The sequence below is a fragment of the Cyprinodon tularosa genome, unplaced genomic scaffold (assembly GCF_016077235.1).
Source record: "Cyprinodon tularosa strain WSP-4 unplaced genomic scaffold, ASM1607723v1 ctg310, whole genome shotgun sequence".
NCBI classification, from domain to species: Eukaryota; Metazoa; Chordata; class Actinopteri; order Cyprinodontiformes; family Cyprinodontidae; genus Cyprinodon; species Cyprinodon tularosa.
Window position 1 is genome coordinate 47,186 of NW_024039020.1, and position 27,301 is coordinate 74,486.

Here is a 27,301-nt window from a genome sequence, read left to right on the forward strand (position 1 = left end):
AAAGAGTCTACGTTTCATTCGAAAAATACTTTTATAAATACGCGAAAATTACGTATTGATTTTTTTTGGGGTTTTTGTCTAACTCTATAGTATCAATTCATTGCCATTTTTTTCAACGACTTCCATATAAAATTATAGATGCTCATTGTTGAGGGTGCTTATTTGAAATGTACAGTTTTTTCTAAGCTTAAAGCTATATTTATATATAGTTTTATACAGTTTATTTATATATATATATTTATATCAAATATAAAACACTTTACAATCCGTATATACAATAGACACTTAAACGCAGCACATGATGGCAGGCATCTCTTGTTGCCTCGACTCGAGGGTAAAAAAAGGCACTGCTCAGTTTGCCCACATGAGTGCAGCATTTACCCTTCACCCGGACCTCCCCCTCCTCCCCCCATCTTCTCCTTTGGGTATTTTTACATTAAAACACAACACCAGATATTTTTTCATAGTGGTTCTCAGATGCTCTGAAACCGGAGCCTCTAGCTCTGACTCTGCTGTGTTATTCCCAATTTATGCTTTAAACCACAAAACCCATTTTCAAGGTGACTGCAGATACTTGGCAAAAAGCCAGCATGAGTATCAGCTTTGTATCTCTTTAACTACAGAATGGCTGTCCTACTTACAACTAAATACTAATGGTAAAAACATCCATTTACAGCCTTAAGTTTAGACAAATCATGCTTCAAAGCTGCCCCAATCAGACTGCCCATAGTGCCTGAATGATGACTCGCCTTCTTTGCACATTTAACTTTTATAGAGTCTACATAGCATGCATTATTCAGCAATAACACAGAGACCATCTGGACTTCTCCAAGTGTGTCTTTGCTGTGTGTCTATGGATGGAGGGGTGCTTTATAGTTAACTTTCATGCTGTCATCATTTCACGCCACATCCAGCAGTGCTTGAAGAGCTAAGAATTAGTATTTCATCTATAATTACAGCTAAGGTGTAATGTGTGTGTTCTCCCGCAGCAGATGTGTATGTGGGGGAGAGAAAGAACTGTAGAGTCAGAACACATGTATTAGAGTCTACAAAAATTGCACGCTCAGGATCAAGCTCTTTCATCACGCCTTTCCGCATTAATAGAAATGGGAGTGCTGCCCTAATTCCATAATTTCAAAATCATGCCTGTTAGTCGAATATGAGGAGACAAAGGTACAAGGAAGAGCGGAGAATAGATTAGTCGGCAGTCTAATGATGTGTCAGGGAGAGATGGAGAGCAGCAGAACAAGAGATGGAGGGATGGAGAAAAAGAACAGATATTTGAGAGGTCTCCATCTGTACTTCCTGGCTTTGTTTTTTAGTGTTTGCCAAAATTAACATAATACAGGCTAATTTTGTTCTTCTTTTCCCCACGTGTATTGTGGCCAGTAAAATGCGCTAAAATAATTAAGTGGTTAATTAGATCTGGATGAGAGTAGCAGGGTTACGGCTGTACATAGGAGCATGCATGTCTGCGACTTGGTGCTGGATTCATTCTCATGATTTCAAGGAGCACATCTGGTAAATTCTGGCTCCGTTCCAGTTGTATCACTCATCCATCTTTCCTCTCACAAGCTTTGGGAATGTGGGAATGTTTCAAGAACTTGCTTGATCGAGCTTAATTTTACATTGGGCTAATTCCTCCCCTATTTAATACTTGTCAGGACAAAGAACCAGCTGACCAAGCGTGCATCTTAATATTAGGAGATAATTTCATTCCATCGTCTCCTCTTTGCTTGACTCCACTCTTTTTTTCCATTAAAATTGAGCTCTCATATGAAGCAATTTGTTGGAAACTGGAGACATCAATAGCCATTAGGTTGCTTTGTGCAGGAGGGGCAAACTAATCCACATGTACAGGTGCTGGTCATAAAATTAGAATATCATGAAAAAGTAGATTGATTTCAGTAATTCCATTTAAAAAGTGAAACTTGTATATTATATTCATACATTACATACAAACTCATATATTTCAGATGTTTATTTTGTTTAATTTTGATGATTACAAATGACAACAAATGAAAATCTCAAATTCATCATATCAGAAAATTAGAATATTACTGAAGACCAATAAAAACAAAGGATTTATAGAAATGTTGGCCAACTGAAAAGTATGAACATGAAAAGTATGAGCATGTACAGCACTCAGTATTTAGTTGGGCCTCCTTTGGCCTGTATTACTGCAGCAATGCGGCGTGGCATGGAGTCGATCAGTCTGTGGCACTGCTCAGGTGTTATGATAGCCCAGGTTGCTCTAATAGTGGCTTTTAGCTCTTCTGAATTGTTGGGTCTGGTGTATTGCATCTTCTTCTTCACAATACCCCATAGATTTTCTATGGGGTTAAGGTCAGGAGAGTTTGCTGGCCAATTAAGAACAGGGATACCATGGTCCTTCAACCAGGTACTGGTAGCTTTGGCACTGTGTGCAGGTGCCAAGTCCTGTTGGAAAATGAAATCTGCATCTCCAAAAAGTTGTTCAGCTGCAGGAAGCATGAAGTGCTCTAAAACTTCCTGGTATGTGGCTGCGTTGACCCTGGACCTCAGGAAACACAATGGACCAACACCAGCAGATGACATGGCACCCCAAACCATCACTGACTGTGGAAACTTTACACTGGACTTCAAGCAACGTGGATGAAGTGCCTCTCTTCTTTTCCTCCAGACTCTGGGACCTTGATTTCCAAAGGAAATGCAAAATTTACTTTCATCAGAGAACATGACTTTGGACCACTCACCAGCAGTCCAGTCCTGTTTCTCTTTAGCCCAGGCAAGACGCTTCTGACGCTGTCTGTGGTTCAAGAGTGGCTTGACACAAGGAATGCGACAGCAGAAACCCATGTCTTTCATACGTCTGTGTGTGGTGGTTCTTGAAGCACTCACTCCAGCTGCAGTCCACTCTTTGTGAATCTCCCCCACATTTTTGAATGGGTTTTGTTTCACAATCCTCTCCAGGGTGCGGTTATCTCTCTTGCTTGTACACTTTTTTCGACCACATCTTTTCCTTCCCTTCGCCTCTCTATTAATGTGCTTGGACACTGAGCTCTGTGAACAGCCAGCCTCTTTAGCGATGACCTTTTGTGTCTTGCCCTCCTTGTGCAAGGTGTCGATGGTCGTCTTTTGGACAACTGTCAAGTCAGCAGTCTTCCCCATGATTGTGTAGCCTATAGAACTAGACTGAAAGACCATTTAAAGGCTTTTGCAGGTGGTTTGAGTTAATTAGCTGATTAGAGTGTGGCACCAGGGGCCATCAATTTTGAACCTTTTCACAATATTCTAATTTTCTGATATGATGAATTTGAGATTTTCATTTGTTGTCATTTGTAATCATCAAAATTAAACAAAATAAACATCTGAAATATATGAGTTTGTATGTAATGTATGAATATAATATACAAGTTTCACTTTTTAAATGGAATTACTGAAATCAATCTACTTTTTCATGATATTCTAATTTTATGACCAGCACCTGTATTATTCATGAACCTGTTCCCTCTCAAAACAACACTTCTTATATGTATATTATTTGCATCATGCTGTCAAAATTGGCAAGTCAGAGGTTTCAAATAGCCCATTTAAAGCAAAGCTGCTGAATCTTGTATGCGAACAGTATCTATATCCCCTTATGGTGGAAGAGAAGGGACTATGATGAAAGCCTCCAGAGGTAAAAAGGCAAGATTTAAATGTTTCAGAATGTTTTAACTCTACATTAGTAGGTCATTGCCCTGTGTCCTGCAAAAGGACGAGGGAAGTTAAATTTCTGTGGCTCCAGAATCTTCCTCATATACATTTCACCCTTGTTGGGGCCAAATATGAATAATTGCATATAAATGGGACCCTCTTTATGCAGGGTTAAGAACATGATGTGGTGCTAGACCTCATGAGCTTATTTGCAGGCCGCAATTGAACACATAATGGTCTGTTGAGGAAGTGCTTGGAGTTGGAAGGGTACACATCTCCAAATTGCACCCACCCTTGGCAAGATCAGTTTTTTGGGAGACAAAAGGAATTTTTAAGCTCATCTGCTTCAAGTATAAATGCAACCTGCTATATTTTCACAGAAAAACCAAAGCTATATGAACATTGTTTATAGATTTTGTAAAAAAAAATTAAATTATCACAGGAAAAAACGAGAAAACGTGGAGCTTTCACTGATCCCAATGTAAAACCTTCTACAGCAACACAGTAAAACTGGATTTGTTTAGTTTTTTTTTGGTATTGGCAACAGCTTTTATCTATTTGAATTGTGGCTTTACTAACTGTCTGTATCTTTCAACACTTCCAAAACGTAGCAAAACACTTGTGGTTTCAAATTGTCATTTATTTAAGCTCTAATTAGCCATATAATTTATTGTCTAATTTTACACATAAACTTAGAAAAAAATAAAATATATACAAGGAATTTGATATTACATTATACACACTTAGTTTTTGGCACTATCTAAGAAATAAAAAATAAAAAAAAGCTAGTTGAACTCTGTGGTTTGTTTCGTAAGTTGTTTAAAGTAACCATTTCCTAACAGATCAGGGTTCCACATTAGAGTAACACAACTCATACGTCTAAAGATTATGATAATATTTTCTAGACTGCATCAAGTCTGGGAAAACCTCTGTCAGAGTTAAGACATTGGAACACTGTTGCAAAAACTAACCAAACAGGTTTTTCTGCTGGATTTAGCGAGAGGATGCAGGAAGCTATGGTATCTCTGTGCAAATTGTGCAATCCTGCATGCTGCACCCAAACTGTCTGTATTTTTTTTGACCAATCATTATGAGCCGAACACACAGAGAACCTAAAGGCTGAACCTGTCTCAATGTTTGTGCGTCTCACAGGAACAATTTTTAAATTATAATAAAAATCCTTGCAGAAGTAATTAAATCTTTTATATTCTTTTGCATTTTGTCAGGTAAAATCGACTCACCCTAATATTTATATCTTACATTATTTTTAACAAAAAATGTGTAATGCTTACACCTTAGATACCTTACAGGTAGATTAAGAGCTTTTCTTTTTAGCTCACTTCGTTCCTAAACCTCGACAGAATGTTGCAGAACCTCCTATTAGTTTCCAGTCTACCAATTCCCTTAGATTTGACTATTTTTCTTCTTTGTTTAGCTCAATAACAGAAGATCTTAATAAAACAAATGTGTGGTTAGAACAACAAGCCATATGATAGGAGAAAAAAATAAAAGTATAAGGACTGTTTTCTAAAGCAAGTATCTTAGTGGAGACAGAAAAAATTTGTTACTTTTAACCAAAATAGTCTGTGTTTGTGTACCAGTCGCTGTGAGGTGAAAGCACTGAGGCCCTAGAGCCTGCAGTTGTCAAATTTTTATGAGTCTATTAAAAAATCATATTATGAACCCCATAAGACCCTGCTTGTGTTTTTATCCTCCCCCTTTTTATAATATGATGCCAGAGATTTACTCTGAAAGCCCAACAGGAAAACCTTGCTTAATGTCAAGGATTCAGGTTGCTACTAACTGAGAGTTTTCTCCCTTTAGAGAAGCGATGCTTCCCTGTTATATTTTTTCGGTGTTTTCTGCAGCCTTTATTTGATGAACCCTATGAAAGGGGATGGGGGGGGGGACTTGCAGTAAATGACTCATGCCGTTATCAATCCCTAACCTGCTGTGGTAGGAATCAGCAGCTTCACCAGGGGCAAAGAGTCTGGGTGAACTACAGAGGCTCCCCATGGATCCGGTTCTCCAGCCTTTCTCAAAAAAGATTCCAGAGTGCTCTGAAGATCAAACAAGAGCAATAACGGTGCTGGAGGATTGTGGACAGAAATGTCAAAGAGCATTGGTGGATCCAAGAAACAGTTTGAGCAAAAATCTAAAGATTTTGTTGAATTAAAACTAACACTTAACCTGCTTTAGAGTTAAGTGAGCTCTAAAGTTCTTCATATCTTTAATGTGATTTCAGATAATCCATTTAAGAACAGCCTGCCAAATGTTTCATTGGAAATGAATTGAACAACTGTTATAAAATTATTTTATCTGTATATTATATTGTATTATATATATTATATATATTATATATTTATCTGTATATTATATTGTATTATATTATATTATATTATTTTGCAAGTTCAATAGCTCGAGTTTTGCTTTTTTAACCTAAGAATCAGTGCTGGTCCAAGGAGGTATAGGACCAGAGCAGCTAAGGCCCTCACAATTACGCGTAACTTTACGGGGCCAGGAAGGGAGGTATGAGGTTTAATGTGACAGAAATAATCACAGAAACACGATACATCATTGAAATAAGACATAAAATGATAATTATAAATGGTTTTCTTATTATTTAATAGGAAAGATAAGATCCGCACAGTTTGATAACTTTAAGAAAAAGGAAACCAACATAAAAGGAGCTATTCAGGATGGTCAGACCTCCAGTAACACTGACCTTAATCATTTGGGACTAAACTGGGCCGTTACCATAACAATAGCACTACTCCAGCAAGAAATATTTCGAGAAGAAGGGAGGATATAGTTCTTTTTCTTTCTTTTTTTTTGTTTTTTTTGCAAAGGTCAGGTCTCAGTAAACATATAACTCTTAATATAGCCAGAATAAAGAAGCTTTCTCAAACCAATAGTGTTTTTTTCTTTTTCTACTGAATTCTGTGTTTTCTTTGTTGTCTTCTGGTTATATGAAAGCCATCTTAAACTGCATTAGGCCCTTTTATTTTAGATAAGTCAGAGATCAATCATCTTACTTCCTGGAACAGCTCTCAAGCAGGTTCCACACCTCTAGTATATAACTTTCAGTATGCAGGTAGGTGTTCTGTGTTTATCCTTCTATTAGATATTAATTATCAGTTAAAATTATTGCCATTGTAATTCATGCCTTACCTTAGATGTGTTTAATGACACTGATAAATCACAAAGTTGATTTATTTTCCGATAGCTAATATGACTGTTTGTTTAATAGATGTGGTGCTTTATGGTATTTAAAGTTGCTGAAACCTGTGAGGCATAGTTTCTGTTCATCTGTGTGGGGAAGGAGGGCGTAGCAACTTTATATAAAGCTTTAAATAGACAAAGAAAATCACAGTCACTCTGACATGTGATCTTGCAAGGATTTAAAAACAGAGAAAAGACAGATGTTGTTGTTTTTTTTAAGTTTTCCATCCTTTATCTTCTTCACCCCTCTGCATGGTTTAACCCAAAATTATTGCCACCTGGTTAATTTAGGGTTAAAACGATCTGCCTTCACTTAAGATATCTGTTTTTAATAGGAAACGAGGCATCTATATCTCTTAAGATAATAAAACAGGGTGAGAGGAGCGTGATAAAAAAAAAAATGCAATTCAATTAAAAAAGCTGTTTCAAAAATGATTTAAACCCTTCTCAATAATAGAATTTCTAACAACGATAACAGCAATCGAAATCATAATTGCTGATCAGTTTTTTAAATATTTCCACTGATATTTTGCTGATTTAAGCTCCAAGTCCTTAGAAAGTATTGCTCTAATCTTCAGCTCCCCTCAAAGTTTCCAGTTCTAGTCAGAACTCAGTCTGGGCCACCCCTAAACTTAATTTTAAGGAGGAAAGTGTAGTATTAAAATGAAATCTGATTAAAGCTTAATCTGCCAGGGATATGAATAATTTGGGGTTTAACATCTTATGAATCTGGAATGTATGCAAAGAGCTTCGGTAAATCTGTGTTGTTAAAACGGGGATGATCTTGGAGACCCAAGGCCAGCAAGAGAACCTATAAAGTTGCAAAGTTTGGTTGTATCGTGGTTCCAGCTCCTGTAAGCATGAATAAAACATGGAAACACAGTCACAGAGAAATAAAACTTGACACCGTTTTCTTGTGATTGCCACTTAGTATTATTTAAATGGTGTATTTTAAAAATCGGATCATTTTATACACAACATTTTGAAAGTAACCTGTTAACTCTATCTATAAAATCAAGGTAGTGCAGTAAAAAAAAGACAATATATCCCTTCAAAATGTAATACTGTGAAGAGTAACTGACCAAGACAATTAAAAGCCCAGAATAACATCTGAACACATGCTCTTTGTTAATCCCCATTATTGACCAGCCACCATGCAAAAGATCTGATAAAAACAAAAGAGGAAAGGCTATCAAGCTATTTTGCCTCCACGTACTGTAGTCAGCAGTTCAGATTAGCTGTCAGTTCCCTGAGGGGGGAACAGCTGAAGATGAGAGAGGGTGATTTCTTCTGAATAATTTCATGCTTTGACTGGCAGAGCTCAATAATCTCTATTCCAAGACTGACGTCAGAGGAAGATAGACTAGGCAAATAAAGGCCCAGGTGCAGTCTAATACATAAATACAATCATCTGCCCTTTGGAGGGGTGGAACGCATAAAAAAAATGGGAATTAATTCACATTTCTATTGAAGAAACTCCACTCAGGCGGGTTGTTTTCGAGTAGACAAAAGACAATCTTTATTTGTGTTGTTTCTCTCCTTTAGCCGACTTCTGTGTACGCCTTCGTCTGTCGGAGCGACCTCAGCAGCGAAAAGGCCGCCCTAAAAACACCATGAACAGAAAAGGAGACAAATCCATACATGACGCTCAGACCTGGAGGCATCCTACCGCTATCAACCGTGGATCACAAACCGGGGAAGAGAAAAGAAAAAAAATCTAGAAGGACAGTATCAGTGGGACAGAAGAGAAGACACATACAGTATTTTTGTAATCCGTCAGAGGCTATAACCCATCACTGCATCCCACAAAGGAGTATTTAACAGTGATTTTAAATGCTACAAAAATAAGATGGAACAGAGGAACAAGCATTTTCCCCTTGGTTGTGTTTTGTACACGTTTGCATGTTTTTGTAAATGCCTAGAACTGCACACTTTTTTGCATGTATGTTGGCGAGTGTGTTTATCTGTACATGGACTGCTCTGTGTGTGTACATGTGTGTGTATGTGTGTTAACAGTGCTTACTGTTAATGTTTGAGTTCAATCAAACACTCTTTCTTCCACTGTTTGCTTCTGTCCGTGTGTGCTTTCACTATGAAGTGTTTGTGTATATGTCTGCGTGCATGTGCGTATGTGTGTCTTTGTGATGCTACCTCACACGTTTACACACCTCGCCTCATTTGCCACAGTCTATGTGCTTCCTTTATTGGTTTAACCCCCCGGACCTGGGATCAGCTTCAGTCCTTGTTTACGTCCGTCGTGATCCGAGTTGGGCTCCAGGGGCCCGATTTCCAGTCAGTTTCGCCCTGCGGGTCCATTTATCTTTCCGGCCTGAGCTAATCCATCAACGACTGAGAGCCCAGACAGGAGAACCCATGTGAGGAAAGAGTCTGAATTTTTTCCCCCCCCTTTGATGTCTGAAAAACTCTCAAGGAGAGCAAGAGAGTTGAAGCGCGATGTTGTCAGATTATTTTCCGTTTTTTTTTTTTTTTCACCATGAAAAAATATATCAATAGAAACAAGTTTGATCTGAAGGTTTCACAGTGGTCATGCAACTTGAGTGTCGCCTCCTTTTCTCACCTGACCTTCACTCCCACCCGTCACCCCGCCTTCCTTTAGAATCTCAGAGCCTTTGAGAAATCCTGCCAGTCCGACAGAAGGTACTGTAAGTGACCACAGTCATGACAATACAGAAAAAAAAAACAACAACAAAGTGGTGGGTGGCCAGTGATACATTCATACAAGAGAAAGTCATGGTTCCAAAAGTCACCCGACCCAGACAACGTTAGCTAGTGCTGGAGACGCCTGTGCAGGCCAGGCCGTGATAAATGCTTTGTTTAGAAACACATAAAAGACAAAACACAGCCCACCTGAAAATCTACATCCCATAAAACCCACCAATGACAACCCACCCAATACCCTGTGCCAGTAAAACAGGCTATGGTTATACTTGTCGCCGCAATGTGAATTCTAAGCCTCTGAAAAATCCAACTCAGTTATCTTTTAGAACTTCTACTGCATTGAACGTACACAAAGATCATATGGCCAAAATATTCACACCACCTGAACTTCTTCACATTTTAAATTGAACTTCAATTGGGCTTTTATGTGCTAGAGTTACACTGATACTGTGCTTCATTTGTTCTTTGAAGTCAAGATTTCTGACCTCCAAGAAGTAAATTTCGATTTGAACATTGCCACATGTAACAATTACGAGTTTTGATATGTGGGGCAACGGGACAATTCCAGACGTCCGCATTTATAATTGCTGCTATTTGCATCGACAGAAATAAAATGTTTCTGCTTTGACTGTTTTCATGCATGTACTATAAAACAAGATATATCAATGCTTCATGTATTCACAAGATACTGCATGAAATTCTTGTTTTCATTGCTATGTTGTAGCAGTGGCCTTAGTGGCCATAAGGTGAACAATTTAAATACTTCCATCTCGATAGTTCCAGAATAAATGGAATGCAGTATCAGTAGAGTAGAACTGTAAGGTAGGCATGCTTCCATTCAACTGAAATTTGAATTTTAAGTAAACTTTTAAAAGTTAGAAATGTGAGTTTTTGCTCTTTGTAATTGGTTTGAAGTGAAATATCTAAGCATTGCAACGCATAATTCTGTCTTATGGTTGTTGTCCACAAAACGTCTTTAGCCACGGCTATAGTAAACTGGAAGCAGAGGCCACAACCTACCCATGACCAGAGATGAGTTATGGCGGAAGGTTTTACTGAATGTGTTGCTATGGGGGAAGTTTTTCTTACATTAACATGTCAGTTAGTAATGGTGATTCCGCTTCCAGCCATGTATACACGCATAAAGGGAAGATTCCAGAAGACGGCGACAGCAGAAACAGCTGATCAGTCATGTCATTAAAAGGTCGCAATATCGGAGCTTATTCAAAAAAAAAAAGTTTGCATCTCCCGTTTTGTACATCAACCCTTTTTAGCAAAAACAAAAAACACCTCAAGGGAGCGTAAAAGCTTTTTTGAGAATTTAAGGGAGTTTATCTGAATTTTGACGTATCAAACTTCAACAGAACAAGCTGAGGGAATTGCAAGTAAAAGATAGAACAGATTGTTTTCTACTGTTTCTGCACATAAAAATCTGAAAAGTGTGGTGTAGATTTGAATTCAGCCCCTTTTACTCTGATATTTGCAAATAAAATCCAGTGAAGCAAATTGCCTTTTAGTTGCCTAATTAGTAAGTCGGGTCCATCTGGGTGTTATCTAATTGCACCATAAATTCAGCTGTTTGGTGAAGGCCCGGTTTGTTAGATAATATTTCAAGCAGAGGTAGACTACAAAATATTAATTCAAGCTTTGAACATCTCACAGAGCTCTGTTCAGTTGATTAACAGATTATGGAAATAAACCAAACTGACCAGCTAAGGTGGGAAAATCCGTCAACTGCACTTTCTAGATCTGACTTTTAGTTAACCAACAAAACAAACCCACTGTTGAGCCAAAATAAACCCTGTAAAAAACCCCTGTATAAAACAAACCATGTTCAGCATCTTAGAAGGGGATAATGGGTCCAAAATAAAACACTATTTTTAGAGAAAAACAAAACCCAATTTCCTTGAACACACCATCTTACAAGGTTAGTAGGCAGTGGTGTCTTCAGCAGGGACAGGCTGCATTTTGAGAGATTCTTAGAGCCTTTGGGAGGATATATGGGGGCAATATAGAGTGAAAACCCAAGGCCTGTTATTAGAGCAGGTCCAAAGTCGGTCCCTGAGGGCCAGTGTCCTGCAAGTTTTAGATGTTTCCGTGCTTTAGCACATAGCTAATTCACATAATTGCACTTTAGTAAAAGTTTGCTTATTGCCCATCATTGAAAATCATTGACAGAGGGCCTCGATGACCAACATTGGATATCTATTGTCTATATTATCTATTATCTATATTGTAGAGGCTAGAGGAGACTTAAGAATACCATAAAAATACAACCAAAACTACAGTAAAATTATTTAGATAAATTGCCATGAGCTAAAATGGCCTAGTCAAAGCCCAGACCAACATCCAGTTAGAAGTCAGTCAAGACTTAAAGACTGATATTCATTGACTGCATCTAATCTGAACTGCATCTACTTTGCAAAACAAGAATGGGTCAAGCTGCTGTAAAGATGTTCAAAGCTTTTAGAGTTACTACCCAAAAAGGCTTGTCAAATTAACTGGACTGAAAGATGGAGGAGGAATGCAGTGCCTGCCACAGTTTTGAATGTTTATATAATAAAAAACAGATGAATGTTTATACTTTCACTTCGACTCGTCAATATTCTGTTACATTGTGATGTTTTATCTTATAAATTATCAGTGAAATACATTTTAGTTAACTGCGTTAAAAATACCAACTGTGAATAAGTTTCCATGACGCTGTAGCAAGTGACATGTCTTACTTGGCCTAGTTTAAAATTCTTTCACACTTTTTTTTCTTTGCAGTAAAGTCCAGGTAACTTTTCTCCTGCTCATTATAATCACTCTCATCCTCATTGTACTTTGGAGATGGTCTACGTTTGTATTGAATTCCAATTTTAATGCCAACTTGGCCACTTCCAATTCGTATTTGGAGGAAGGGAAAACCATGAGAGCAAAAAACCAATCTTTGTGCACTCAGGCCTATCGCCTAATGCCTCCAGCCGAGATTGCAGGATAGGGACTGCAATGGAACGACAAGTTTAATCATAGCCATGGCTACTTCTATCCCATCAGTGGGCAAGAGTCAAAAGTCAAAAAACGACCCCCTGATATGAGTGCTGAGACATTTCTCTCGTGTTTTCAGCTGAAAGGTGCTGCTCCGCCTGGGATTCAGGGAAAAGAGAAGGAAGGGTAGCTTCCCATACTGCTTATAAAAAAATTGCAGGTATTCCAGGGAAGGGTGTCTGTGGCTTGGCCATGAAAGGGGGGCTGGCAGTGGAGGGTGGTTGGTGGTCATACTGCAGTGGAGGAGGGAAGAAGGAAGAGGGTGGAGACAGAGGGCTTCCCTGAGGGGTGGTGGATTTAGAGGGACAGCCAGCCCAGCCCATCATCCCAGCATGGGCGCTCCAAGAAGAGGGGGAGAAGGGGTAGTCACAGCCCAAAGACTGGTCCCAGGAGGAGTGGGGCCAGAGCCGCTAACAGGACCGCACCACCCGCGTTGGATTCTGGACCACCGTCAGTCAGGAACGGCTCCGGAGAATCATATCCCGACCCATCTGGAACAGAGACAAGAGAAGAAAAAGAAAAGCGACAAAACATCTGAACCGAGAAGGACACAAAGACAGATGCAAAGATAAGATAGACTCTAAAAGACAAAGGAGAGACAAGTGGATCCGTCAGGGTGATAAGGAAGACTGAAAATGAGAGACAAATCACAAAAAACACTCTTCATCCTTGAACAGCTAATGAAAGGCAAAGAGTACACAGCAGAATGAATTGCAGAGCTGAAAAGAGCAAGACAGAGAAGAAGACAGATACACAGCTCTGCAGGGGGTTTAACCAACCTAATTACAGTTTAATCACAGAGACTTGGAATCTGGAGCAGCTGACACTCACACACACTCACACAGATTCACAGCCACTCACTCACAGATATGAAACTGCTCACAGCTCACTCACGGAGTGACAGCATTTCATGGGGAAGATGAAAGTTGCAATGTCAGACAGATTACTTCAACTGAACACAGATAATAAAAACCCTTAAACTTAATGAAAAGCAGCAGCAATGACAAAAGAAGACTGCATGTTGTATCAGTAATAATGTAGGAGAGATTATTCCTCCTCTGTAGTAGGGTATGGTATGATCTGAGGTTGGAAAGCTGTAAAAAAGCTGACTTTCCTTTGTGATAATCTTCAAAGCTGTGCCATTGTCTTGGGTGTTATTACCCAGGTATGATACTTTATTAAATAAATCTGGTCTATTTTTGAATCCCCATAAGGTCAAATTGCTATTGGAACAGACATACAGGTAGTTTTTTTTCTTTTTTTTGATACCACAGGTGTAATTTAATGTAAGCCAGAATGTGATCCTCGTGTATGCAAAGGTTTCCTTTAAGCTATTTATAAATATTCAGAGGCAAATGTGGAACACATGTAAGAGTTTGAGCACTGTCGGCAAATTAACTTGGAAGACGCAGGAGGTACTAGACTGACTTTTGAGTTTAGAAACAAGCCTGACGTTTTTAGAAAAACAGATAAATGTTTAACCTGTTACGTAAAAGTTACTAAATAAGAAAAAAAGATGGCCATATTTTGGCATTTAAATCTCAGTATGGATACAGAAGTTCTCTGAAGCTGAAAGTTCTCTTAATAAAAAAAGCATTATGCAGGGGGGACATTTTTTGAAGAAGTCAAATGCATGATCAGGTCACAAAACAACATCAGATGCTTTGGATATCTCACAGAGTTCTGTTTCTAAACCTACTGGACAGATAAAACCGTATGGCAGAAATACAAACATAATAAAGTATGGCTACACCAGACCTCACAGGTGTTCTCAACTCAATCTAACTGGAATTTAACTATTTCACAATCATGAAATTACAAAAACTTGAGTGTCTAGAAATGCAAAACAGGTAGGGACATGGCGAGGACATGCAGCTGTCAGTGAACGCAAAAAGTATAGACATAGTGAGAAACTAATGCAAAATCACAGCGTGCTTTGACATTTTATAAACTATTATAAAACGTGTCAATCAATCAATCAATCAATCAATCAATTGTCATGATCTTGGAGCTGATGGCTGGCTTAATTGCTCATTTCATTCACCTGTTATCTCTGCCATGTTTCTCATCACTGCTCATCTGCTCCATCTTCTCCTGCTTCTATTTAAACTGCTTGATCCCTAGCCTGTTTGCCATTCCGAACTTAGTCCCGCCCACAAGGTTTGAGGTCGGGAAGTTCGGTCTGGCATTGCTCCATAGTAGCGCGAGTATGATCGCCCACTCTCTGGCGATCCAATCAAATTGTCAGGGCGGGCTTTATACGATGATGGACAGTTGATCAACAGTAACGTAATCAACCACGTGACCAAAGCGCGCATGGGTGACAACAACAATGGCTGCCGCCGGAGAGTTGAGGTGTGTAGATTCTGCTATTAGGTCTGTCCTAGAAGATATCGACAGCAAATTAATTTTAAAAGGGGAACAGAGAAACGCGATCAAGGCTCATCTTCTTATTCTAGGCGTGAAACTGCACGCTTTGATTTTTTTTGACAACAACTATGCATCGCTTAACATACGTCACGCACTCCGTTGCTCTTATTGGTTGTAGGTCTATCCAATTGAGTGCAGAGGCATTTTTTTTCCTGGTTCGTTCAAAACACGCCCCATAATCACAGCTCTATGGAGCAGTATCAGACTCATATTCTGACTAGAATTGAGTCGGACTACGTCAGGCTACTTGATCCCAGCCATCAGTGCCAGATTAGTGCTGATGAAGGTTCTCAGTCATCCAGGTCATAGTCATTCCATAAAAATTCAAAAAATATCCACTGGACTTGGTTTTCAAGATCTGAAGACGTTTCGCCACCTCTCCAGGAAGCTTTCTCAATTCAAATGTCTGGATCCGCAGTGAGTTTGAGTCTTATATAGACAACGCCTTGTATCGCTTGGAAACATGCAATAGAAACCGATGAATGGGTCGTTAGTTCCATCGTTAGCCTGTAATATCTGAAACTGTCTATGATTCTAGGGGTCGGTCGTTAAAGGGGGGATTGTCATTAAGGGGGGGATTGTCTCCTGTAATACCTGAAACCTGTCTATGATTGTTAAGGGTTGGTCGTTAAGGAGGTATTGTTCACCGGCTGGAGCGGGTAAGTCCCTCGTTCCTCTGTGATGGGGTGGGGGGTTTGGTGATATCTGGAAGGGATCATGTCTATGATTGAATTGTATGTTTTTGGAAGCTGGAATCTCAGTCCACCACCTCTGTTTAAAGTTGGTTTTTCTCTCTTAACATAGATGGCTTCCTTCACGCCCCTCTCAAACCACCTATTTTCTTTATCCAGAATATGGACATTCTGGTCCTCAAAAGAATGTCCTTTGTCCACAAGGTGTAGGTGTACTGCGGAGTCTTGTCCAGAGGTGCCCGCTCTTCTGTGTTGGGCCATGCGTCTGTGGAGAGGTTGTTTGGTTTCTCCAATATAAAGATCAGAGCATTCCTCACTGCACTGAATGCCAGATTAGTCTTGAGCCATTGGTAAGAGTTTTTCTAGTGTTACTAATAGTCTTCTGATTGCCTGAACCTGACCCATTTCTGTGTTCAGACCTTTGAGCCTGCCTGCAACTGTTCTGGTCTGTTTGCCTGACCTGTCTTCAGATTCTACTGTGGACTGAACCTGGATCTGCCTTTTGACTTCGCCGCCTGGATTATACTGCCTTCCTCCGTCATCTGCTCGGATCTGATCTCCTGTCAGTTCTGTGTCCTTTAAGGCTTCGACGTCTGGAACTCTCTGTCCGGCAAGTGCCGCGTCTTGGTAGCTGACGAGCTGGTATCAACCTCGTTTTCAGGGCAAGGTCTGAGCTCTATACCAGAGTAACCTGCCTCAGACGCCCACTGCTGCTGCAGATTCACAAACCATCTGTTGTTGCTTTAAAAAAAACGCTCTATAAGTCACTGCTATTTGTCCTGCCTGAATGCTGGATCCCTCTGTTCTGAGTCATTACATCAATCAATAATTTTTATTTTATGACAAATATAGTCGGTTTAGTGCAGTCCCCCAATTAAGACCTGGTAATGTGACCAAGTGCAAAAACACAGGCACTTTTTTGTCTCCAGCTTATAGTTATACATTCTGTTGGTATATTACATAAAATTCCACTGAAATGCATCAAAGTTTATGGTTGTGAAATACAAAAAATTTGAAGCCATTTCAATTGTTTTTCAAAGCTACATGTTCATAAACAGCCTTTCTTGAATCATGTGAGGAAATCCAGTAAGCGGAATCACATCGAGGTTGGTCACCTTTTCAAAAAGCACTTTCAGCCTGTTCTGTTATCTTTTTAAAAGGACAGAAGGTCTCCCTCTCACCCAGCGTGATGTGATGTGATTTGATGTGAAGCGCGTTAGTCACTTTGAGCCAACGTACATGCACACATATCTCCGCGTCCGTTTCTAAACATGTGTCGTTGTGTGCGTGTGTCCCCTTGCGTTCAAGTATGCCTTTATGCGTGAATGTCTGTGTGTTGTCAGAGTGTGTCTCTCTGGAGGTGTCAAACTGTTGCCTTGTTGGGCTTTGAATCCGAGCACAGCCTTCTGCCAGAGCATTCTATCAGACCTCTTATCCCCCCTAATTTTACTTTGATAGGCAATCTGGATCTTTGTGTGTTAGATATGAATGCGTATGTGAGTGTGTGTGGTTAGAGCATGGCTTACCTGGAGGTCTGACATACACCTTCAGCTTTAGACAGGCCCGGCCCACATGGTTTGGGTGAGGAGATGCTGCAAACACAGAGAATGGAAAATATGATTACCACTTAGAGTTAAAATTCTGATTATTACTTGGTGGTTGTTTGTTTTTTCAGGTGTCTTTACTAATTAACTGGTTGGAAGAAAAAAATACATTTCGTGGAGGTGCAACTTACTAAGAGAAAATTGGGCCAATGATCACTGCCAAAATACAATTTATGTGAAATTTGAGCCTTATGGATCTGAGCAAATCAAATCCATGCTTTCAAAATGCATCAGTTAAATTCCTAAGATATTATTTATAATGCCATTGACATGGAATCTTCACCTTCTTCTTGTACTTTAATGAAATACAAAACACAAAATCTTTCGTTTAATTACAACTTGCACAAGAGTATGCCTTTCAGTCCGCTTATTGAGATATTTAAATAGTTTTCTATACAGATTATAGGTAATGGCTGCAAAATTTTTTTATAGTAATTACATGAAAATACATCTAAATATCAAATGCTTTAGATGCAGTGGGTAGCACTGCTGCCTTGCAGCAAGAAGGTTCTGGGTTCGATTCTTTGCATGTTCTCCCTGAGCATGTGTGGATTCTCCCTGGGTCTGGCTTCCTCCCACAATCCAAAAACATGACTGTTAGGTTGATTGGTTTCTCTAAATTGTCCTTAGGTGATAGTGTGCGCATGAATGGTTGTTAGTGTGTCTCTGCGTGCCCTGCGATGGACTGGCGACCTGTCCAGGGTGGACACCGCCTCTCGCACCAGCACCCCTCGCGACCCCACTCGGGACAAGCGTGTAAGAAAAAGATGGATGGATGATCAGCATTGCTGTTGATGTTTTTATGAATGCTGATTTGACTACTTAATCTTACACTATTTCAGGTTTTGTTTTTGATGTTTTGTCCTTAATTTGTTTGGGTGTTAAATATGTTGCCTTTTGGTGGTATTTGAGTAGCTGTCTTTCTTGGCAAAGACAATTTAAAAAATGTTTTAATTTAAAAGTTTAAATTCCTGGTTGAATGAAAGTCTTTCTTTCAAGCAGTGTTTTGATTATTCAGATCGCTTGCCGGGTCATCCCATAACAACTTACTTAATTTCTTCTCATGAAATTGCTTTGGAAAAGTTAAAAGCAAATCGTTTTAGAGTATTAACAGTCTGTTTCATCTTTTTTTTTTTTTTTAACTGACCTTCAGCTTTGAATTTCTGAAGTTTTAAATTATGCCACCTACCATTTTCTAACTAAGCTGCAGGATAGTTAACATTTTTTTATATGGACTAATTGGAATGGAGAGAAAAAGTCCCAAATGTTTCCAAATACTTTCGTTAACACACTAGTTTTAATCCTATTGTATGCTGTAGCAGAACCACTGTTCAAGAATTCACTTCTCTCTCAATATTTGGATTTATAAAATATTATTGAATATCATACATTTATTCACAGTAGCTTTTAAAGGTGTACTTTCAGGTCAGATCCATAACTTCAAAAATCCGAATACAACTACATAATCTGCTTTAAGTATTTCCATGTCTGGATAGGTTTAAAAAAAAAAAAAAGTATAATGGCTTTATTAGTAAACAATTTGCTTTTTAATGAAAGGTTGCTCCAAGTTGTACAGATTCTAGATGTACAGGGTTATACATCTATCCCATGACATTTCACTAATTTTACATGTTAAATAAAGCTGAAAAGTCTGGTGTTTTCTTTTGCTGAAATTCTAGCTGAAAGTTTTGTGGAAAACGTTTCCAACACAGACATTTATCTCTCTGGATGTAAGTTAGGGATTGACGGGTTCACCTGAAGTTGATTGATCTTATCTTTAAATCCTGAATTTTCTCTTGTATCAAGAGGGTCTTTCCGTAACTCGAAAGGCTATTTTTTCAACAGTGTTGAATTTAAAAAAAGGAATGCATGAATACATTTTAACAATTTATTGTACTCTTCTACAGAATATTAAACCTAAACATATTTATAAAGCAAAAAGAAACGGGAACCTGTTAGGTTATCAAATTAGGATAAAAGATGAATAGAATACGTTAAACACTCATAATAGTCCTCCATGAATAGAGTTGTTATTTAAAAACAGGGTTTGTCACTCTGCCAAACTGTCAGATTTGCCAGCAAACCTTTGTGTTGTTAGCCATCTTTGTGAATGGGTTCTGTTTGCTTTCAAGAAAGTTGTTAAAACTGGGCACCGTGAAGTACATTTACAAATGAAAGCTCTCATAATTGGTACCCTGTCTTTTCCAGGCCCACCTTCCAAGCATATCTGGCATTTTCAGTTGAGAATTTGACGCTGCTCCTCGATGCAGCTCGGCTAAATGGGAACTATATACACTCACGGGCCACTTTATTAGGTACCCCATGCTAGTAACGGGTTGGACCCCCTTTTGCCTTCAGAACTGCCTCAATTCTTCGTGGCATAGATTCAACAAGGTGCTGGAAGCATTCCTCAGGGAGTTTTGTCCATATTGACATTATGGCATCACACAGTTGACGCAGATTTGTCGGCTGATCATCCATGATGCGAATCTCCCGTTCCACCACATCCCAAAGATGCTCTATTGGATTGAGATCTGGTGACTTTGGAGGCCATTTGAGTACAGTGAACTCATTGTCATGTTTAAGAAACCAGTCTGAGATGATTCCAGCTTTATGACTTGGCGCATTATCCTGCTGAAAGTAGCCATCAGAAGTTGGGTACATTGTGGTCATAAAGGGATGGACATGGTCAGCAACAACACTCAGGTAGGCTGTGGCGTTGCAACGATGCTCAATTGGTACCAAGGGGCCCAAAGAGTGCCAAGAAAATATTCCCCACACCATGACACCACAACCACCAGCCTGAACTGTTGATACAAGGCAGGATAGATCCATGCTTTCATGTTGTAGACGCCAAATTATGACCCTACCATCCGAATGTCGCAGCAGAAATCGAGACTCATCAGACCAGGCAACGTTCTTCCAATCTTCTATTGTCCAATTTCGATGAGCTTGTGCAAATTGTAGCCTCAGTTTCCTGTTCTTAGCTGAAAGGAGTGGCACCCGGTGTGGTCTTCTGCTGCTGTAGCCCATCTGCCTCAAAGTTTGATGTACTGTGCGTTCAGAGATGCTCTTCTGCCCTCAACTGATTTCCATTAATAGCTGATAAACAATCCTTTTCTGAACTGCAATCATCAGAATCAGTTGTGTTGAGGCCCAGAAACATCCAAAACCTGTGGGACAGCTACCCTCCAGGACCAACTTTGGACATGCCTGGTCTAAATGTGTCAGACTCTAGTCCTGCACCTTTTTGATACGTTTCTGCATTAAGACGCCTTAACCAAACAACAGTCTTTAGCAGGACTGCTGAGAACTTGACTATAAATGAGGAGGTAATCAAGCCATTTCCTTCAGGTATGTTGGAGCAGATAAATATCTTTAAATTGCAGGATAATGCCCCCCTAGTTTGACAGTGGATGTGATCAGTTAATCCTGTGGAACAATTTTTCTGACCAAAATTGATTATGAGTCAATCATTTATTTACACTACTAATTTCAGCCTATTCCTATTTGGAAAATAACTTATTCTCAATCAAATTTCAACTTTTGCCACAGATTGGATCGATGTTTGGACTTTGACTGTAGAATATGCTCCGATCTTAGCAATTCCTATTCTCTGGCTGTATTTAAAATGATGGCGCTCCCGCAAGGCAAGATTTGAATCTGTCTTAAAAGTATAGCAACCTTAAACAGATTTTACACCAGGATTATTGGGTTTTCTGCAAGAATAATCCACGCATTAGTTCTGTCCAGCTTCCCTGCTAAAGCGTCCCCACAGCATGATCTTGGCACCATGATATCTATGGTGTGTTTGGATTTATTTGGTGTGGTGGTGGTAAGGTGTTTTGAATGCTCCTATGGACTGCCTGCTACTTTTCTAATTAATACTTTGGTTGGTCAGCTTCTCAGTTCATTTAAATAACCATTTGTTGAAAGGTTTACTGCTGAACTATACCCTTTGATTTTTATATCAGTTCTATGTGATTTCAATTCTTAGTACAACCTTGCTTCAAACTTCTCTGCAACTTCCTTCCTTATATATTTACCTTATTCATTGTTCTTCATGAAGATGTTTTTTTCCCGTTTGTCTCTAACAACCATAACAGCTGGAATTACGGTTAGAATAAATAACATCTAGGTTGAATATGTGTATAAATTAGGGACATCTGAAGGCTGGATATCATTGAGGCAAATCAGAGTAAAGGGAGACAAATGCATTTTTTTTGCCTCAGTGTTTAAATTCCTATTTTTGAAAATTAAAAAAGACCTCTATGATTTGACATCTTCTGCACTGTTGTAGGCACTGTTTTATACTTTTCTTAGAGAATCGTCATAAAATCAATCGAATTGTATGAAGATAACAACCTTACTGATGAGGTTGGTCTTTTATTTGCCTGACTTTGTTATTTTAAGTCTGTTAAAATGTCCCTGAACCAATGTTCCCCAGCTTGTGAGATTCTATAAACACATTGAGCAATGTAAACAAGTCTGTAATGGATCAGCCTGCTCAATGGGATTCAGTCACACTCACATTCACACCTAAGGGAAATAACTGCCTCTCAAATCGACCTGCCTTGAATGACTTTGGAATTGGAAAGGAAATCCATGCAAATTCCCAACAGATGCAGTCCCCACTTGCTGTGAGGTGACAGTGTTAACTACTGTGTCACTGAGCAGCCTGGGCTTTTATATCTCTACCCCCTAAAAAGAAAGAGAATAAGTGTAAAAAGTTCCAATGATACAAACTTCAAAGTAAAGTGAAATAAATTGAATCAAGCTTTTTTTTTAGCCCACCTTCCTCTGAAGTGAAATAGAGCTCTAGACCTCAGAGGAGATGGTGGCCAGAGTTCGACAACTCACACATGCTGATATGCACATACTCAGGCTGCCCACACACAGAGGTGCGCAAAAATGTGCGCACACATTGATGGGATGCAGAGACGTGTGAGAAGACCTATTGTTCTTCTCCTGTGAGGAGGTCTGCAAAACCAGAGACTATGGTGACCTCACAGTAGACCATCATCAAAATCCACAGTGCACAGGAAATAAATGTGACCCTTCTCTTGCCCTTTACTCCCTCGTCTGTCATCAGCTCCTCCCTTGATCCATCCTTCTGTCTTTTACCTCCTTTACCCTTGACAGACCAATGCAACTTTTCCATTCCTTATATTCTGAAAATAAACTATCTTGTTTTCCTCTTTTGACAGTTTCAGCCATTTTGTTACATCCAGAAAAAAACGTTTTCTTTTGACCGCTCTTCCCAAAGTTTCAACTTTGCCCTTTTCCTTGTTTTTATCAACTTTCCCAGCACCTCTGTTTCCCAGCACATCCACAATCCAGTCTTCATCTGAAAACCTATTTAAAACCACTCATCCCCATCAGATGCCAGCTGGGAAAAGCAAGTGTGGGGTGGAACGACCTGTCAACATGTCAAGCACATGACAAAACACACCCATCTGCATACATGCAAACTATGCCAGAGTCGCTCTGGCAGGCCTGGCCGCAAAACACCATCAACATTCAAGGTGTTTCACAAGTCAGTGAGGAAAAAAGAACCCAAACAGAAACAGCGGTTCATCCGAAAGGACAGGTGCTTAAAGTCGTCATGGGTAGCGGTTCCACAACAGGACTGACCAGCACCTGAGTTTCAGTCTGCGAAGTGTCTCGGCTTGCAAACAGAGAGAAAGACACAGAAACACAGAGAGGGGCTGTCAATCAACATGACGGACATGGCCTTTCACAGACTCATGATTGTGTGACGGCTGACCCCTAAGAACACTCCTCAATACAATCCCCCATGGACAAACCTTACACTCATGTATTCAAAATACTCAAAAGCACTAATCTGAGCACATACAACCCCATGGGTTTAAGAAACACAATACTAGTCAGCAACTATAAGTCAGCAGGGGTCAAAGAGTCCTTAAGGCCTGTGTATGCTCCCTCAGCAGTTCTTCACAGTGAGCTTGTCGCAGATATTTTTGATTTATGCCCAATATTGAAGCATGGTCTGCGCTATGTTATTCAACGCCACAATGCAAGAGGGCCAATCAGGAACTAGCTGTCGGTCTAGATACGCCCGAGGCGGTGAGGAAGTGCGGGGCAAGTTTGTGTGACAACGGAGGGAGATGAGGGCCAAAAAGAACGGGGATCCAGGTGGAAAAACGGTTCCAGCGTTCTCGTGCACCTCGCTCCTCTAGCTTGTCCAACTTCATAAGTCGTTTTCCACAACGGCGGGGCACATTTGCATTCACTGCGACACACACAGACAACCTGGTTTCTGATTGTAAATCCACCTTTACTTGAGTTGTAAAGAAAATATATGTGGGGGTGTAAGGGAGTGTGCCTGTCAAGCCCTCAGAGTGAGGACCAATAATCCAATTACACTATCAAATTGAAGATTAGTTTTTGCAAAGTAAGGACATTTTGCCTGTCCTCATATGCTATTTTGCTAATGCTTAGGTTTAGGACTAAGGTGCCAATTGGTTAGGGTTAGGGTGAGGTATGCATTGGTAATGGTTAGGTTTAGGGTTAGTTTTAGGATTAGGGCAGAGAAAGGGTTGAAAATATCTGAAAATCAATGGAAGTCAACACATTGTCCTCACTACGATGGCAGAACGAGTATGTATGTGCGTGTGTGTGGGGGTGGGGGGTGGGGGGTGTAGGCTTGTGGGCAGCCATTTACCTTTGCCTCATTAGCAGGCTGGCTGTCTGCTTGCCGATACTGGCAATAATACAATGACACAATGACTCTGCTTTGTTTTCACTTTGTCTCTGAGTCTCACTTATCATATTAAAGTTTTTCACCATGACATTTAGGATCCGAAAAGAGAACTGCCTAGAATAAGTGGATCAAAGCCTTTAAGATTATCTGTCAATGACTTTTTTTTTTACTGAGAGCCCTCTCTAAACCAGGGTGATGTCAATGTAACATGGGAATTACTGTCCAAAAGCAGTGAAACTCAGCAGATAAACCTGTTCTACTCTCATGCCGAACAGAAACCAGTGGCTCAGAACCTTCATCCTGTTATGAGTCACGGCTGAAATACATAATCTGCTGCTAAAAAAGGTCAAGGCCAGTTTTTCAGTCTTCTCTAGAGAAATTCAGACATGCAGTCTACTGACAGAGACGCTGCTCAGTTTTAATTTGTTAGCAGAGTTATTAGCATACCTCCTTGTGTAATTTCTAGGGAATTTAGTTACTTAAGTTAAATCTAAGATTTTCAGAAGCCTGACAAATTTTCTAAATCCAAGAATAAAATTGAAAAGTTAAAAAAGGTACCTTTAAACTTTACAAGTTGTGCTATTTTATGATTATAGAAGGTAAAAGATTCAGCCTTCTTGTTATCTCTGAATGTGTCGCTCTCTCCTACTCTGGGTGGATCACAACAAAATTCATTTCTAAACAGTTCCTAGTCCCTGGCTAAGCTTAGCTTCCAATGTCTCTTAGGTTTTGACTGTCTGTGTTATTTTAGAGGAAGTCATGAAAACCATCAGCTCATTTTTTGCTTAGACAATTTTCCAAAAATATAGATCAATAGCTGTAGATTGGATCTGATGGAAGTCAATCTGTAAAGTGCTTTGAGACATCGCAGACCGGAGCCAGTATCCTTGTAGGACTAGTTCTGGCCCCTGTTAAAGCCCCTGTACTAAAGACTTATATCAAATGATGATATCCTTTGACACAGAAATCATTACTGACTGGTCTCTTGGGTCTATTTTCTTTTTTTACATTTAATTTTTATTTTAACAATGATTTAAAATCCATGTGTTGTACCATTAATACAGTATAACATCTGTCATGGCTGTTTCTCTTGGGTCAAAAATTGGCCTTAGATTCTGCATCATGCTGGTGAAGATTCTCAGTCATCCAGGTCAAAGTCATTCCAAAAAATATAATTAAAAAACAATCCACTGGACTTTGTTTCCAAGTTTGAAGACGTTTTGCTTCCCATCCAGGAAGCTTTTTCAGTTCAGAATGTCTGGAATAGCATTGAGTTTGAGGTTTTAAAAGACTAATAAAACCTTGAACTCAACGCTATTCCTGAATCTATGCATCCATATAATTTTGTATTTTGCTTTAGCTCTGCGCCCCTTAAAAAAAAAAAATAGAAGTCCACTCTCCCCCCTCAGGTAAATTTGGTCTCGAACCACAAATGCCATGAGATGCCCTACTTTGAAATATATAAAAAATTTATTAAATAAACTAAATTGTGTTTCGTAGCATTTTAAGCCAGTATATAAGAGAAAAGGCTGCAAAACAAATTTTTAACATGATTTTGAATGACTTATAACTAATATTAGTTTTAAAAGTCAAAGTGGATATATAGTGAACATTGCACACTGTTCTGCTGAAAAAAATGAGAGTATGAGTGCATCCTAATTTCCATCTGTCCCATGTGAGCTCGGGGGAATGATAGCCTTTTAATTTGATCCAGAAAAACATTCTCTAGGTGTAAAGCTCATTTGTGTCACTAATGCATCACTTGTTGAAGTGAGGAGAAACATCAATACAGCTAATATAAAAATGATTACAAAGTACCCCTGGTGACATTTTTACCACTTTGCTGAGCACACCACTTATGATATAAGACACGAGGAGAGATACATCAGGATATAGAGAGAGGAGAGACAGAAGAGGCGTGTCTATTCACACCTGTATGTCTTTAAGTAACAAGGAATCTGTTTGAGAAATCACTCCCTCTCCTGCTGATTGTGTATTTACATGCTGTTTAGACATACATGTAGAGCAGGAGTAACGATGAAAGCCCAACAGACACGCATTCTAGCATATTCATAATCTGCAGCCTTTGGCTGTTTAAAAGCATCTACATGGTGACAGCTAGCTGATAGCTTACAGATGTAGTAGTACTCGTGCCCCGGCCTGAACTCAAAGCCCAGCGAGAACGGAGTGAAGAGCTGGAACTTCTCTGAAAAGCGCAGGGGGCCATCAGGACCACTAGGGCGGTTGCACTCCCAGCGTTTGAAGCCACGCATTCTGTGCTGGCAGGAAGTGTAGCCTTCGTGGTTGACCATAAAAAGGATGTAGCGCTCCATTCGCCCATGGGATGGAGGACCCTCGTAGAAAGGACAATAGATGTCTAGATAGTCATTGATGTTCACTGCCACTCTGTACTCGCCATGCCAGAACCTGCAAAACAGAAAAAAATACACTCAATTGGGATATAGATGAGGATATCATGTAAGTGAGATTGAATATGATTATCTGACAGACTCAAGAGGGTGATACCACTTTTTAAAATGAGTATTAACATTACAGTAAGACTGCACAGCAAAAAGAACCAAGGGTGAGCTTCAATTTAATGCAATCCCACTGTTTAACATAAAAAAATGTAGATTCCTGTGGGCTGAAATGGATTAAATTACATTTGACTGTATGATTTATGCATTTGCAGCCACCCAGATGATTATTTAACATGCTTTATGTGTGACTGTACTGCATTCCTCCTGCCCTGGAATTTTGATGATTTCCTGAATTATGATTGGCTGGGGGTTTGCAGAGAGCGTCAACTTTGATGCAAGAACCATATAACAGTTTGTTAGAGAGAAGATTATTTGTATTAATCCCCTTTACTTTGACGCCCCTCAATAAAATCCAGTTGAAGCCCTAGAGGTCCATTAAAGAACATAAGAAAAACAAACAGCAAGATGAAGACAAAGTTATACATCAGCCAGAACAAGAATAGAGATCTGGACAAGTTTAAATCTTATGAAACACAATATATCAACCATTAAACATATGAAACAATGTTCAATTCAAATATAAAAAATAAACATTTTTGGCCTTAAGGCAAAAAAAATATGCACAGTGGAAAACTTATACCTGGACTTCTAAACAGGGCAATAGCAAATGCATGCAGCATATTCTAGATTTTCATTGAAGAATATTTTAGCTTCCATTCAATCTGTACTTTGTGTTTGTCTCTCACAGTACCCCCTACCAAA

At 39.4% G+C, this 27,301-nt stretch overlaps 1 protein-coding gene across 2 annotated transcripts in view; it reads right to left on the minus strand.

Moving 5' to 3' along the window:
* Positions 1-8,394: 8,394 nt before the first annotated feature.
* The window catches only part of LOC119788180 (ephrin-A2-like), a 174,011-nt gene continuing 155,104 nt past the window's right edge, over positions 8,395-27,301 (minus strand). Inside the window, exons 2-4 of one of the 2 annotated variants that reach the window (XM_038292353.1) lie at positions 26,194-26,486; positions 17,258-17,323; positions 8,395-13,100 (exon numbers count right to left, since the gene is read on the minus strand). In XM_038292353.1, the coding sequence (XP_038148281.1) occupies positions 12,976-13,100; positions 17,258-17,323; positions 26,194-26,486 (484 nt within the window). In that variant the 3' untranslated portion in view covers positions 8,395-12,975. The remainder of the gene's footprint in view (positions 13,101-17,257; positions 17,324-26,193; positions 26,487-27,301) is intronic. The other variant, XM_038292354.1, reaches the window with a different exon arrangement.